Consider the following 15,692-nt stretch of genomic DNA (forward strand, 5'->3'; position numbering starts at 1 on the left):
GTTTTAAAAAATGTATCTGTAGCTGGAAGATAGTTTTGTGAACAACACTGAAAACATAATAAGCATAATACAATTTTCATCTACTAATAAAAGAATTCCACAGATAGGTCCCATAGGGACTATTCTTTTTGGCATCTTAGTTTCTATAAGCTTATAGAACACTTTTCTAGTATTTTTATACACATGTCAGTGTGTGTGTGTATATAGTCTTTAACAATATTTGCTTATTTTTAAAAAATTGAATTTAATATTTTGATAATTTTTAATGTATGTTGTTAACTGGAAACGTTCCCTTATTTTAGTTTGATTTTTAGAAGAGGTAGTTTGACTAAACTATTTGAAACTTTCAGAGGATGATGTAATTTCTTCAGTTACTCTCTGGATTATTGCTGATTTTGACAAACCATCTGGGCGAAAACTACTGTTTAATGCATTAAAGTTCATGGTGAGTTTTTAGATGTTTATTCTTACTACAAAAATTTTAATTTTTTGTTGATTTTGAGAAAGCCGAATGAAGAAGATACATTCAATCTTTAGTCCCCTCCCTATGAACATTTTAAATACCTCAAATTGTTGCTAAAGGAACTTAGGAACTCCCTCGCAAAATTCCTGTGTTCAAATCTGATCGGCCTTGTGATGGCATTTGGAGGTGGGACCTGGAGGAGGTAAGTAGGTCACGAGGTGGAGCCCCTCGTGAATGGGATTAGCGCCTTTGTAAGAAGAGACCTTAGAGAGCCTTGCTCCTTCTCTTCCCATCATGTGTAGATACAAGGACAAATCAATAGTCTGCAACCTGGAAGAGGTTTCTCCCTAGAACCTGACCAGGCTAGCACCCTGATCTCAGGTTTCCCAGTCTCCAGAACTATGGGAAATAAGTTTCCGTTCATTTGTTGCCGCTTTGTTTATGGTTACTGTGTTGTAGCAGCCAAAACTGACTAAGACTTAGCAGTTATAAATAGGCTATTAAAACAGAGTGAATGGTTCTGGATCCTGCCATTACAACGATGACCCCAAATCTGCTTTTTACCAACAAAACCTCATAAGAGCAATTTTTTATCACATTATCAGGCAACACTTTATTTCTCTGATTATTTAAGAAAAAACAAATTTTTTCTCACTGAAGAGTATTTTAAGCCTTAAATCAACCTTCATTTTTTGTTATTAGAGAGTTACAAACCAATATACTTCAACAGGCTACATTTCTATTAAGAGCACCTGGGTGGCTTAGTCAGTTAAGCATCTGACTCTTGATTTCTGCTCAGGTCATGACCTCAGGGTCAGGAGATTGAGTCCTGCATGAGGCTCTGCGCTGGCTGTGGCGCCTGCTTCCCTCACCAACCCCCCATTGTCATTCTCTCTAAGAAAAACAAACAAAAATCAGAAAACTCTTTTATAACCTTCTTTATTTCTAAGGGAGGAGCATTGAAGTCTGTCTAAATTAAAAACACCTAAGAAATATAAACCAAAATATTTAATGAAATTGTTTTGTATTAAGCTAAGTATAAATCTGTTGCTGATAACAAATTACCCATAACTTAATGGCTTAAAACAACAAACATTTTTTTTCCCCATTGTCTGGGGTTTAAAAATTCAGGAGTGACTCAGCTGAGTGAGTACAAAGCATGAGTGCAGAGAAGTGGGTATCATTGGCGGCCATCTTGGAGGTGCTCTACCACATCAAAAATAGTTGATACATTTTAAACAAAACATAACATTAGCTAGGAGAATTTTCATGTCATGTTAGATAATCTCAGAACACACTGTGACTTCTTTAAGTGGCCTGCAGACCAGCATTTTCCAAAAAGGGTGTTTGGGATCTAAGGAGTACGTCACTTCTTCCTTCTCAAGAATTTCTGGTAGCATGTTCTTTGTAAGGCTGCCTTTTCCCAGTAGTTACAGTGTATATGGCTCTCCCGTTATGCACATATTGGTATGTTTAATGGTGTCCCACGTATCTCTAAGGATCTATTCATTTTTGTTCATTCTGTCTTATAGATTATAGTCCTATGGATTTATCTTTAAACTCAGTTATTCTTCCTTCTTCCAATTAAAATCTATTGAACCCCTCTTAGTGAATTTTTTATTTCAATTATTGTACTTTTCAACTCCAGAATTTCCATTTGGTTCTTTTTTTTTTTTTTTTATAATTTCTATCTCTTTGTTATTATTCTCAGTGTAATAACTTGTTATAACCATACTTTCCTTTAATTCTTTAATCATGATTCCCTTTAGTTCTTTGAACATATTTATATGTCTGCTAAGTCCATTATCTAAGGCTCCTCCAAGATCATTTTTAATGCTTGGTGTTTTTCCTTTGCATAAATCATACTGTCCTATTTGACTGCATGTCTCATAATTTTTTTATTGAAAACCAAACATTTTGGCTAATACACAGTAGCACATTCGGACACTAGTAACACCTCATCCCCAGTGTTACCCATTGTTTGTTTGTTCATTTGTTTATTTGTTTAGTGATGGGAGGGAACTAACTCTGGGGAGGGAGGGAACTAACTATTTCCCTCTTATTGTTTATCTCTGATGTTCCTACTTAGACTCTTTTCCTTGTTTTATCTTTTATCTTTTATCCTAGAGACTGCCTCTGAGTCAACAAAAGCCAATTATCGCTCAAAGTTTGTGCTTAAGTCCCCATAAGTGGTTAGATGTTCACACTTCACTGTTGGATGTGTACTTGACTTAAAGGCTACTTTTCAGTTCAGGGATTTTATGATTTTGCCCCATATTCATCCAATTTATCTAGAATTCCCTTTCTAGTTACTCCTGAGAAGATTCAACCTTTGGCGTGAAGTCTTCCAGACTGCCCAGAATGGATTTAATACTATTTTTAAACCTGCCTTCCTCGGAGTTGCTTTGTCAGAGTAGCTTTTTTTTTTTTTTTTTAAGATTTTATTTATTTATTTGAGAGAGTGAGAGAGATAGATCATGAACAGAGGGGAACTGTAGAGGGAGAACGCAGCTCCCCACTGAGTAGGGAGCCCAATGCTGGACTCGATCCCAGGATCCCGGGATCATGACCTGAGCCGAAGGGAGACACTTAACAACTTAGCCACCCAGGTGCCCTCCGAGGAGCTTTTTATTCAGCAGTGTTTATTCAGGGAACACCTTCAAATGTGTGCCATGCCCAGTTCTCATTTTCCTAAGGGAGGCCAGTGTAGAATATATGCAGTTTCACAAAACCGCAGGGATGAGTGTAATCCCAGGACAGGTCTGTTCATCTGTTTCTTTCTCTGGTTCTTGCTGTTAGACCTCTGGCTGCTCTATCATTTCACCTAACATTTTCTTGCCTGGAGGACCCTATGAAAACAGGCTCCAGATGGAATTTCACCCACAGGCTATAATTTGCTGACTCTTGATCTTGTTTATTAACTAAATTATCTGTGGTATAATTTTGGAGTTTTATTCTTTCCAGTATTATATCTTGAGCCTCTGTCATTTTCAATTCATTGTAGCCAGCTTGTGTCTAACTGCTGCCTTTATCTTACTGGGGCCTCTCCTTAAGGCTCTCTGGGGCCGTTTTTGGGAGACCGTGTTTTCTTTTCAAAACTACACAAAGTTCAATGGACTGATGTAATGAACACTTATATATCCAACACCTAGATTCTATACCTGTTAACATCTTGCTATATTTGATTTATCTAATTATCTGTAGGGGAGGAGGGGCAAGAATGGTCTAGATCATTATAAAGTAAGTTGTAGAAATCAGCACATATCATCCCTTAATACTTCAACATGCATTTTCCAAAAATTAGGATATTCTTCTACATAACTGCAATAGCACCTCACATTGTTAGTACTAAGTCTTCATTAAATCCTTCCAACAAAGATGTCTTCTTTTTTCAAAGCAGGATCCAAACATGCTTCCCACAGTGCATTTCATTGTTAAATTTCATTAGTCTCTTTTGTTGTAGAACAGTCACATCCACATTTTGTCCGGTGACTTTTTAAAGAGACCAAGCTAGTTGCTTTATAGAAAAATCCCACTTTCTGAATTTCACTGATTTTTTTTTTCTTGTAGTATTTTTAACTTTTCTCTAGCCCTCATATCTCCTCTGTACTGGAAGTTATGTCTGAAGCTTAATTAGATTCAGCTTCAGCATGTTCTGGCAAGAAGACTTCATGGCTAACGCTGTATTCTTCTTGCTCTGTTTGTAGAATACCAACAGGAAAAAAAATTCATGCCCAGCATCAGTAGAATAGATAAAATAGAGTATATTCATACTGTGGAATTCTCTACAATCCTACAGAATCCTATGGAATTCTGTACAAAACAGCCACACAAAACAATGTTGGCAAATCTCACAACCAATATGTTAAGTGCAAACAAAGCAGGAAAGAATACATACTGTAGGGTTAGATGTATATGAAGTTGAAAACAGCTTAAATGTTTAACGATAATACTTAGGGGATGAACCAGAAAACAGCAAGATTGATACAACCAATACATAACAGGGTAGTGGTTGTTTCTAGAAAAGTGGGAGGGTATAGTGACAGGCAGGGTGTAAGAGAGATGACTCTGGGTTGCTGATAGGGCTCTGTTTCTCCACCTGGGTTATAGTTTTATGGGCTAATTTCATTAAGTTTTGCACTTCTGTTTTGTGTATTGTTTTATATGTGTCATTTCACACACAAAAAGAGGGTAAACAAAGTTGCATTCTAGAACACTTTATACTAAGAGGTGAAGCACTTCAAGTTACTACAATGGCTGTTTGTAGGCTGTGTCAGTAGGTGCACGTTCAGTATAGTTCACCCAGAAAGATGCTGTGTGGTACACTGAACAGATTTAATGGGAAAGAAAACAGTTCAGCTATACAAAGACATGCGAAATCTGATCTTTTTCACCTATAAATGTGTTTTGCAGAAAACAAGTCTTCACAGTCGGTTGGGGGTTATTTATAATCCTACTTCAAAAATAAATGAAGAGAACACAGCTATTTCTAGAGGAGTTTTGGCAGCTTTTCTTACACAGAAAAACAGCTTTTTGAGAAACTTTCTCAGGAAACTGGCAAAGGAAGAAACTGCTACAGCTATTTACTCTGGAAAAAAAATTAAAACATTCCTTACTGAGGTCAGTACCTATTTGTTTGGAATAATAAGTATCTGTTGTGTTAGGAAGTATAAGCCAGTGTTACCATCTTACTGAAAAACATCAATAAATAAGTATAATCAATTGGGCATAATAAACATTCCTTCAAATGAGAAAAGATAAATATTAAATGATATGACTTTGCATCAAGGCATTTAGCAAACCAGATATTTCTACTACTACTTTGTGATCCTTGAAGTTGATGGCATTCTGGTTAGGACACGGACTTAAATGAAGAAATGGGAGTTAAAGGATCATGTAAATAATATTCAGGTATTTCCCTGAAGGGATCCAGTATGAGGGACATTATAAAGATGGAAAATGATCCTCAAAACGGAAGATTCATTAATCCTTTCAAAACTATTTTCTGATTGTCTGCCAGACAGTGGAGATGCACTTGTTGAACAAGGCAGGTATATTCAATCCCTGCTTATGTGAAGCTTACATGGCAGTAGGAGAGACAGACAGACTAAATTATACTGGAACAATATAAAGAAAGAAGAGGGTAGATAGTTTGAGGTATGCTCTTTTAGCTGGAGTGGTCAGGGAAGGCATCTCTAAAGAGTTTACGTTTAAGCAGAGGTCTGAAATGAGAAACCAAGCCATGGAAAATCGGCAGGAAGAATGTACCAGATTAAGGAACACAGTAAGTCTAAAGGACTGCCACAGAGGTCAGCTTTCCAGGTTTGAGGTATGGGCAGAAGATCTTATGAGCAAAATAGGGACAGTGATGTGGAGAGTACAAGGAGATGAGGTCGGGAACAGAACCCAGATATTTCAAGCACCTGTAGGACATGGTAAAGGCCTGAAGTCTTTCCTGAGTATAATGGGAAACCACTGAGGAATCTTGAAGTGAGTAATCTTTAAAAAGATGACTTTGGATGCCATGTGAAGATTTGGTAGTAGGCAGACAAGAATGGAAATGGGATGAACAGTTAGAATGCTATTGCGATAATCGAGGCAAGAAATAATGGTGTCTTGGACTAGGTGGTGGTGGTAGAGATAGTGAGGTGGTTGGCACATATAGTTGTTACAACTCTAGTCAACAGGATTAGCTGATCAGTTGTGTGTGACATAAAAGGTAGTACCCTTCCATTTTAGCTTGAGTGGCTTGAATTGATGGTGGTATCTTTTTTTGAGATGGGAAATCTAGATGAGAGCTGGACACATAAGGGATCAAAAATTAAGTCTGAACATGTTGGAAGTTCCTGTTGGACATTTGAGTGGAGATGTTGCATTGACAGTTGAGTTAATGAGTATAGAAATCAATTCAGGGTTGTTGGGGTATTTTTAGAGTCAGACACTTTTGAGAGTTACCAACATTATACACAATGTAAAGCCAAGGAACTGGATGAGATACCTCAAGAGTAAGTTGGAAGAGAGAAGAGAGGCTGAAAACAGAGCCCTGGAACATTCCAACATATAGAAGTGTGCAAGAAAAGGATGATCCAGTCAAGGAGACAGATGGAGCAGCCAACGAGTTAGGAACATAACCAGGCAAGTATGGTATCCTGAAAGTCAGCTGGAGAAAATAATTCAAGGAGGAATGATCAACCATGCCAGATGTTCCTGAAATAGGCTTCATAACTGACCATTTACTTATTAAGGTGGTCATTGATGAGAATTGTTTCAGTGGAGTAATAGGTATAAAAGCAGATTGAAAAGAGAATGGGAAATCAGGAAATGAATGTAAGTTGCCCTTTTAAAAAAAAACTTTATTTTATCATGAACAGAGAAATATTTTGTATCTAGAACAGGACTTGAGGTCAAGGGTTTCTAAACTGGGGAGATGTCACTGTTTTATATGGACACAGTCCATCCAAACAATGAGAAAGGATAATAGAGAGACAGGGGACCAGAGTTAAGAGCAAAGTTCTTGAGTAGATGAGAGGTGCCAGGATCCAGTGGACAAGTGTTAACTGTTGGTCTTAAGAAATGTTCAGAGTGCCTGGGTGGCTCAGTCAGTTGGACATCTGGTTCTTGGTTTCAGCTCAGGTAGTGATCTCAGGGTCCTGGGATCAAGCCCCTTGTCGGGCTCCACCCTCAGCATGGGGTCTGCTTCCGACTCTCTCACCCATTCCCTCTGCCCTTCCTCCCCGTGTTCTCTCTCTCTCTCTCTCTCTCTGAAATAAAAAAAAAAGAAATAGAAAAGGAACTGTTTGTCTCTTTTAACCAGAAGGAAGGCAGAATGTATGGGCACAGTCGTAGAAGGGTAGATTTATTTGGTGGCAGCAGGATGAAGTACTTCTAATTATATTCATTTTCAGAAGAAATTCCGGTCATTGCCAAGTGTAAGAGTAAGAGTAGGTATTATTAGGGGTTGGAGGAAAGAGGAGAAAATGCCACATATTTCTCTATTATTCTGAGAGTAAGCAAATGAATTTAATACATTAGCATGGGAAGGTTTCTTAGGGCCCACTTGATGTTAATGACCCTAAATTGAAAGTGAGAATAGTATTAGTTGCATGTTTTTCTCTAGCTGTATTAACAGTTTGGTTCTAGTTGCAGGGGAAGCAGAGTTGTGTTCAAACAGAGCTGGGGATTTGCCAGGTGAATATGAATTCAGGGAGGCATTCAAGGGAGCTAAGCATGGAAGGTTTTTGTTGTGGTAAAGGACTTCGGGGTGCAACTCAGGAGGAAAATTACGGCAGGTATGATGGGCAGTAAATAAATGGTAGGGCTTGAGGACTGAACGGGTTGAACAATGGTCTGATTACCAGGTTGCATGAGCTGGAAGTTCTGGAGTTTGTGGTCAGAGATGGGATGATTGAGATGGAGATTTTGGAAGAAAGCAGGATCTAAGACTGCATTGACCACTACTGTATCCACTAAACTGAATGTGGCTCTTTAAGACTTAAATGAAAATTAAGTTAAAATTTAAATTCTGGCACGTGTGGTGATGGGCACTGGGTGTTATATGCAACTAATGAATCATTGAGCGCTATATCAAAAACAAATGGTGTACTGGATGCTGGCTAATTGAACACAATAAAACATTTTAAAAAATGAAATTAAAAATAAATAAATCAGTAAATAATTTAAGTTCTGTGCACCAGTCATACTAGCCACGTGTTAAGAGCTCAGTGAGTGCAGTGAAACATTCCTACCATCGTGGGAACAATGAACCTGTTAGAAATTCAGAATTTAAGGCCCTACCCTGGATCTTCTGAAATAGGAACTACATTTTAATAAGACACCAGGTGATGGAACATTAAAATTTCATAAGTACTGATATGGAGAAGTGTGTCTTAGTGTGCAGATGTGAAGAATCTGTTCATGGTTTATTTTCTGTGAATGTCCATATATTTTTTGACTCTAACCAAGGATTACTTGTGTATTTCAGAAATAAAATGCATTATTCCCAGATTAGTTTTTTGAGATTGGTAGAATGAGGTGAGATAGGGTATTTCTATTTTAAACCATTGTTTTTACCAAGTTTTCCAAATGGGGGTACTGAGTTCAGAATTTAATAAACATTTGTTTCATTTCTTTAATGTTAAATTTTGTTTCTGTTGATGCCTCCTAGCCCATTACTAATCAGTAATCCACCTGAAATTTTCTAAGAATGAATGGCATATATCTGCTCATAACAAGATTTACAAATATGGTAACTGACTTGGCAAAGAAATATTCTTTTTCTAATGTTGCCGAAAAAATAGTACTTTTAAAAATCATAATTTAGAATAATTTCAAACTTTGCATTAATATAAAGCAGGCTTTAAGAAAGTGATTTAATATATTTTTCTCTTGCTAATTTCATCCTTCTTAATTTATGCTTTAGGGGATGGATAAGAATGCTTTTGAGAAGAAATATAACACTGTTGGAGTGAATATTTTCCAAACTCATCAGCTATTCTGTCAAGATGTACTTCAGTTGCGTCCTGGAGAACTAGGTATTGTCAGCAATGGGAAAGTAAGTAGAAAAAGCAGTTGCTCACTTTTCTCATGGACCTGTGCTAGAGGGGTTTCAGATGTGTCTGTTTCACAACATACCTGCTACAGCACTTGCAGAGGTCGGGACTCCTAAGCCAGACACAGCGCATAAGTCTGCGCATGAATGACAGGGTGTGCTACTGGTTTCCTCACCCAGCCCCCACTGATGACCGCGCTGAAGGTGGTGGGTTACACTGTCTCATGGCGAGAGCTTTTATTTGGCTGTGTTACAAGTATTAGAACGAACAACTTCATATCCACTACAGCACCGTGATTGAGAACCACTGTTGCAGTGGGTGTGGAAAGTACCTTGTGACACTTTTTTCTTACCACTTTTCTCTACAATTGACTAACTTCCGAGAAAGTGTTGGATTGTTATTTTGGAGGTAAAACATAAAGTTATTAATGTAATCATTAAAATCTATAAGGAAAACCACTCTTACTCTTACCCTCCTAATAAAATTTATTATTAATAGTTTATTGTTTCACCTTCTAAGCCTTTTTTCTACTCTACATAGCCATGTCTGGTTTATAAAAATACAGAGTTGTAATCCTATTTTATATATATGTATGTATAAAATTTTATATCACTTTTTTTCTTACTATATCAGAAACATTTTTCTGATTACAGAATCTTTATAGAACTACAGAATTCATGATGATATCTACTTATTTTTTGAGTATGAGAATCTGGTTTTATTTCTCAGGAATGATTTAAGTTTTAAAAAATTGAATCTGGTGCTTAGATTTATTAAGATTTCAACTAATGCTATGTGTTTGACATATCTTTGCTTAAACTACCAAATTATATATACCTAAATTGTCTTCCAAGCTGTATATAATAGACTCTTAACGTTTTCTTTGTTTTCTGCGTTATTTGAGAGAGAGAATACATGCATGAGCAGGGGGAGGGGCAGAGGGAGAGGGAGAAGCAGACTCCCTGCTGAGCAGGAAGCCCTACGAGAAGATGAGCTCAGTCCTAGGACCCTGGGATCATGACCTGAGCTGAAGGTAGACACTTAACTGACTGAGCCACCCAAGCACCCCTGTTTTCTACATTTCACCAATGTTGTATTACCATATCATTTTCCCTTGAAATTATGTTTATTCTTTTTTTTTCAATTTTTAAAGATTTTTATTTATTTATTTGATAGAGACACAGCAAGAGAGGAAACACAAGCAGGGGAGTGGGAAAGGGAGAAGCAGGCTTCCAGCAGAACAGGTAGCCTGATGTGGGCTCTATCCCAGGATCCCAGGATCATGACCTGAGCGAAGGCAGACGCTTATTGATGGAGCCACCCAGGTCCCCTGCTTATTCGCTCTTACTTGAATCTTTAAGTTGTAGGAATTGGAGAATAGTGAGGGACTCATTTGCAAACCTTCACAGATCAATATATCTGCTTCAGTGTAGCAGCGTTCAAGCTAATTGCATTTGCTTCTAAAGGTTCATCTTTGTACAGTGCTGCTTTACAAATCAGTGATGACAGTTGTCATGTGTTGTTACAGTAATACAAAGTATTCCTGAATTTGATAGTGAGGTATGTGAAATCACAGAAATTGAATTTTTTTTTTTTTACCGGTTGCTCTATGAAGAAATGTAGTTTTTCATTTTTTTATTCATTTATTTTTAATTTTTTTAAGATTTTATTTATGTATTTGACAGTGAGAGAGAGAGAGCACCTAAGTAGGGAGAGTGGCAGGCAGAGGGAGAAGCAGGCTCCCAATTGAGCAGGGAGCCCGATGTGGGGCTCAACCCCAGTACCCTGGGATTGTGACCTGGGCCAGAGGCAGCCACTTTACTGAGCCACCCACATGCCCCGAAGTGTAGCTTTTTAGAACGGTTTTACAGTATGTGGCTATCTTTGGCTCTCTGGCATTTTAAGGGATAAAGAGGAAAAAATTATACCTGATGTATCTGATACCTTGCCTTTTGGTAATACATTATGAAAAAGCTCCCCTGTGCTTTCTTTGTCATTGTTTAATGCAATCCATAAGTTGTTATCAATATTAGTGATAACAAATGTTAGTGATAGTTATGTTTATTTTTCCTAGAATAACGGTTTCTCCTCATTGTCCTTGAAATTTACAAAAGTAAACAGATCCTAGGGGTACCTGGGCATTGACTCAGTCGGGTAAGCCTCCAACTCTTGATTTCAGCTCGGGTCATGATCTCAGGGTCATGAGACTGAGCCCTACATCAGGCTCTGCACTCAGCATGGGGTCCACTTGAGATTCTCATTCTCCCTCTCTCTTTCTCCAAATAAAAGCTTAAAAAAAATATATTCAGCTCCTAATTTTGCACCAGCTGTGAAATAAACATTCTTCTAGGTTCTGAGAGTATAGTAATGAACAAACATGTTTTTGTGAAGCTTACATTTTGGTGGGCAGCAACAGAGAACAAGTAAGATTTTTATTGATAAGGTGTCATTTGGAGAGAACCAGAGGAGGTGAGGGAGCAAGCCATGTGGAATATCTGGAAGAAGAATGTTCTAGATAGAGGGAAGTTCCCAGGTGAGATGATTGCTGTGTTTTCTGGGAATCGCAGGTACAAAGAGAGTAGTCAGAAGAGAAGCTGAGCGAAGTAGCTGCCATACCAGACGCTGTAGGTTTTATAGACCATGTAAGGACTCCTGCTTTAGGCTGGGTGATGAGTCGTGAAGCTCAGGGTTCTGGACAGAGGACTGACATGATCCAACTCATGTTTCATCTGGATCTCTAGTGGCTGTTCTGTTGAGAATAAACTGTAGGGGGTCAGGAAGCCAGCTGGGAGCCATGTCAGTAGTCCCGGCGAGAGCTGCTGGTGGCTTGGACCAGAATGTCTCTGGTGGAGGTAGTGAGGAGTGGCTGTGGGATGTATTTTGGAGAAGGAGTGAACAGGAATTGCTGACAGACTTGACGTGGGAGGTGAGAGAACTGTGTAACCGGCAGAGTGGGCTTGCCATGTAATCAAGGCGAGGAAGTCTGCAGACAGTGTGGAGTTGTTGAGGAGGAGTGGAAGGGGAAGGTGTTCATTCTGCACAGAGGAGGAGTCACCAGTCCGTTCTGGACGTCCGCCTGCGCTTGTTGGGTTGGCAGTTGAACGTATGAGTCGAATGCAGGGGAGAGGTTGGAGCTGGAGATAGATGTTAAGTCAAATTACATTGACTTGTGTGTTGCTTCATAGGAAATTATACTTTTATTTATGGAAGTCTGTTTCAAATTGAAAAATATATCTGAAAAGCAGTACTGTGGTTTATGAGCTGTCATGTAATACTTAGCTTATTACTCTGTCTCCGAGTAATGCTTAAAAAGCAGAATAATCACAGCATTTGTAGCAGATAGTTACAACTCTGAACCAGATAGTTCAGTGATTGAAATCTGACACTTTAGAATCAGTTTTAATTCTGAACCTGTCCAAATGTTTGTTAGAATTGGAACATATTCAAAGCCAAATTGTTTAATGTAATGATTAAAACTAGGGGGAGGGGTGGGCAGCAATCATCTTTACTTTTTTTTACTATATGCTCAAGACTTAAAAATTTCTATGTTTTTAGTAGTCAATAAAATGCTAAATTACACTGTTATTATAATTATAATGAATTTACTGTTATTAACCTACATGTTTACAAATTGGTGAAAGACAAGGGGTAGCAGAGAGCAGAGAAACAAGCAAGACCTTTTTCTTAGCCAAACAAATCTGGATTCAGATTCCATTTGCACCATTAATTGTGTGACCTCTATGAGACTTGGTTTGGAAATGTCATTTGGACAGAGGAAATGATGATAGTCTATTTTACAGAGTCATCAGAGATTAATTATACTTTTAAACCTAAAGCACATAAAGCAGCCACAGATAGTAAATTTTCAATAAATAGTAATTCCTGTTTTCTCTTTAAATATTTGAAAGCTGTCATAAGAAATAGTGGACACATTTGTAGTCTCCATTTGCATTACACTTGATGAGAGTCAGAAGAGAATCAAGGCCAGTTGCTGAGACCTCCATGAGTGTAGAGAGAATTTTAGCTCAGTATATGGTTGAGTACTCTGAGTTTTCTAAAATATTAATGAGCTGTCAGAGGTGGTAATGCATTTCTATTACAACAGTTACTCTCTATAACTGAAAAATCACATTTCCAAAGTGTTGTAAAGAAGATGGATAGGTTGGGGCACCTGGGTGTCTCAGTGGGTTAAGCCTTTGCCTTTGGCTCAGGTCATGGTCTCAGGGTCCTGGGATCAAGCCCCGCATCAGGCTCTCTGCTCAAAAGGGAGCCTGCTTTCCCCCGTCTCTCTCCCTGACTCTCTGCCTACTTGTGATCCCCCTCTCTCTCTCTCTCTGTGTCAAATAAATAAAATCTTTAAAAAAACAAAAAGAAGAAGAAAAAGATGGATAGGTTGGATAGGCACCAAATGGGTTGTATTATGTTTTTATAGGACTTTCAAGTTCAGTGTTCCTTTTTCCCAACTTGGACATTATGTGAATTTTATACTATTTAAGTTACCTTATTCCACAAATATTATGTTCAACTTTAAGTAGAAGAATTAAGACACAAAAGAATCATGTTTCTCCCAGCTAATTCATACTGAACTTATATCGGTGAAGTAGAGTCAGTTCTCTGGTGGATTTTAATCAGTGAAGATAGCCGATCTAATTAACCCTTAAACTAATTTGAGAGATTCCCTTTTTCTAAGTTATTAACAAAAGTGCTGTAATCACTAGAGGTGATAGAGATAAAATCCAGCTCTTTTCTAGGCCTTTCCTAGTCCATAAAATACAACATCGAAAGTGCTTTCAAAGTTATCTTGCCTTAGTTATCCTAAGGCAATGAAATGTTTATATGAGTACTTTTAGTTTTATAGTGCCAGTTTTTTTGCATTTTTAAGAGCCTGTTTTTATGTTTAAAGTGAAACATGGTATTTGTCTAGCTGGAATGCTGACATCCCAACTCATCTCATCTGTGATATGAGCAAATGAGGAGAAAGTCAAGAACTTTATCAATTTTTAGAAAATATTAATTGCAGAAGCAGATGAAGGGGAAGTGAGAAAGTCTGCTACAACCATTTTATTCTGGTCTTTTAACCAAGGGGGAAAAATGCTCTGGACAATATGCCTTCCAGTTGTTTGTCCTTAAGTGTAGTTGTCTAGTGCCTAAGACTGTGTCAGGCTGACCTTCTACACTGGGGCTTGCGTTCATGATTCACTGATGACCACCCAACTAGTTCCCTCAGGGAATGCTAATGGTAGTTGAATTGGTGGTCGTCGTGATGGAATAGCCATCCTACACAATTAGGTACATGGCAGTTGGACACCTTGCCCCTCTAGAGTTACTAGTTTAAAGCTGAGCTGCATGACCTTGCTGGGCTCCAAACTGCTGTACAGCATCAGTTCAATGAGGATGGGTTGGTATATTTAAGTAATTATGTGATTTGCTGTTTTTTGCTCTTCTATGCCTTGCTTATGTACTAATTTATATCAACACAGTGTAGACCACAATTTATAGGTGAATAGAAAAGCAAATTGAAAATAAAAGATTTATAAAATATAGACACTTGCTTTCAAAATTTACCTTAGGATGGAAAGCCTTTGGTTTTTGGAAGTATTATGTTTCAGAGTGAAACTTCCGAATGGAAATAATTTACTCCTTTTTTATTTTGTCAGTTTGATTTTGGTGTTTATGCAAGTTATTTGTAATACCAGAGTAAGAAACATTTTTCTCTTCTTTGTTTCCCAGTAGATTTAGTAAATTGTGGAAGTGATAGCCACCATCTGTTTAATCTGTAATCAGTTTTTGCTTAAATATCTATCTGATGAGAAAATATTTGTCCCAAACTGGTATCTTCTAGAAGATATACAATGATAAAACTCCTTTCGTTTTAAGTTCTCAGGACCTTTAGATGAAAATTTCTATACAGAAGATTTTTACTTCTTGGAAAAAATAACATTCACTAATTTAGTAGAGAAAATTAAAGGCATTGTTGAAAATATGGAAATCAGCTCAAAGAAGTAAGTATTTCTCTCTGTCAAATAAATAAATAAAATCTTTAAAAAAAAAAAAGTATTTAAAATCATAAGAGCAATTCATTTTGGGGGGATGCTATTTTGCATCTTATTTATTCTCTTTAAGATTAGAAAGTGTTTCAGATATGTACATAAGCTGTAATAAGAGGTATGTGGAGAATATTGAAAAAACAAAAAGCATCCATAGACTCCCCACCACCCAACCGTAGCTGACAATAGTTGGTTTTGTTTGCTCTGCGTCTTACTGTCCTCTTTGCTGCTCAGCCCCCCAGCCCGTCTCCATCCTTCCTGAGAGGTAACCATTTTCCCAAGTGGTGTGTGCCTGATCCCAGGTTTGCGTTTATGCTTTTGCTTCTTCCGTGGATGTCCACGATCAGTGTTGATGTGTTGAATGCCCGACTTCTACAGAGAAATGCTATTTACTGTGGCTTCTTTGCACCTTCGGCTGGAGCTTTACTCCGCTCACGCACGTAGAGCTAGTTTCTGCATTTCACTTCCTTCGTAGTGTTTCATTTAACGCATATACTATAGTTCATTTATACAGTTAACTTGGCTGTAGTGTTTTACTGGGTTAGCAGCGCTGTAAGGAACGCACTGTAAGTGTCTGCTTGCGCGGCGGGAGTTTCTCTAGAGCACAGGAGTGTTGCTCTAGAGCACAGGAGT

At 37.9% G+C, this 15,692-nt stretch overlaps 1 protein-coding gene across 2 annotated transcripts in view; it reads left to right on the forward strand.

Annotated features, from left to right (window-relative positions):
* The window catches only part of UGGT2 (UDP-glucose glycoprotein glucosyltransferase 2), a 190,340-nt gene that overhangs the window by 115,883 nt on the left and 58,765 nt on the right, over positions 1-15,692 (forward strand). For both annotated transcript variants that reach the window (XM_032315029.1, XM_032315026.1), the window contains exons 20-23: positions 351-445; positions 4,877-5,083; positions 8,883-9,014; positions 14,890-15,014. In XM_032315029.1, coding sequence (XP_032170920.1) covers positions 351-445; positions 4,877-5,083; positions 8,883-9,014; positions 14,890-15,014 — 559 coding nt within the window. The remainder of the gene's footprint in view (positions 1-350; positions 446-4,876; positions 5,084-8,882; positions 9,015-14,889; positions 15,015-15,692) is intronic.

This window comes from Mustela erminea, chromosome 15, assembly GCF_009829155.1.
Source record: "Mustela erminea isolate mMusErm1 chromosome 15, mMusErm1.Pri, whole genome shotgun sequence".
Lineage (NCBI taxonomy): Eukaryota > Metazoa > Chordata > Mammalia > Carnivora > Mustelidae > Mustela > Mustela erminea.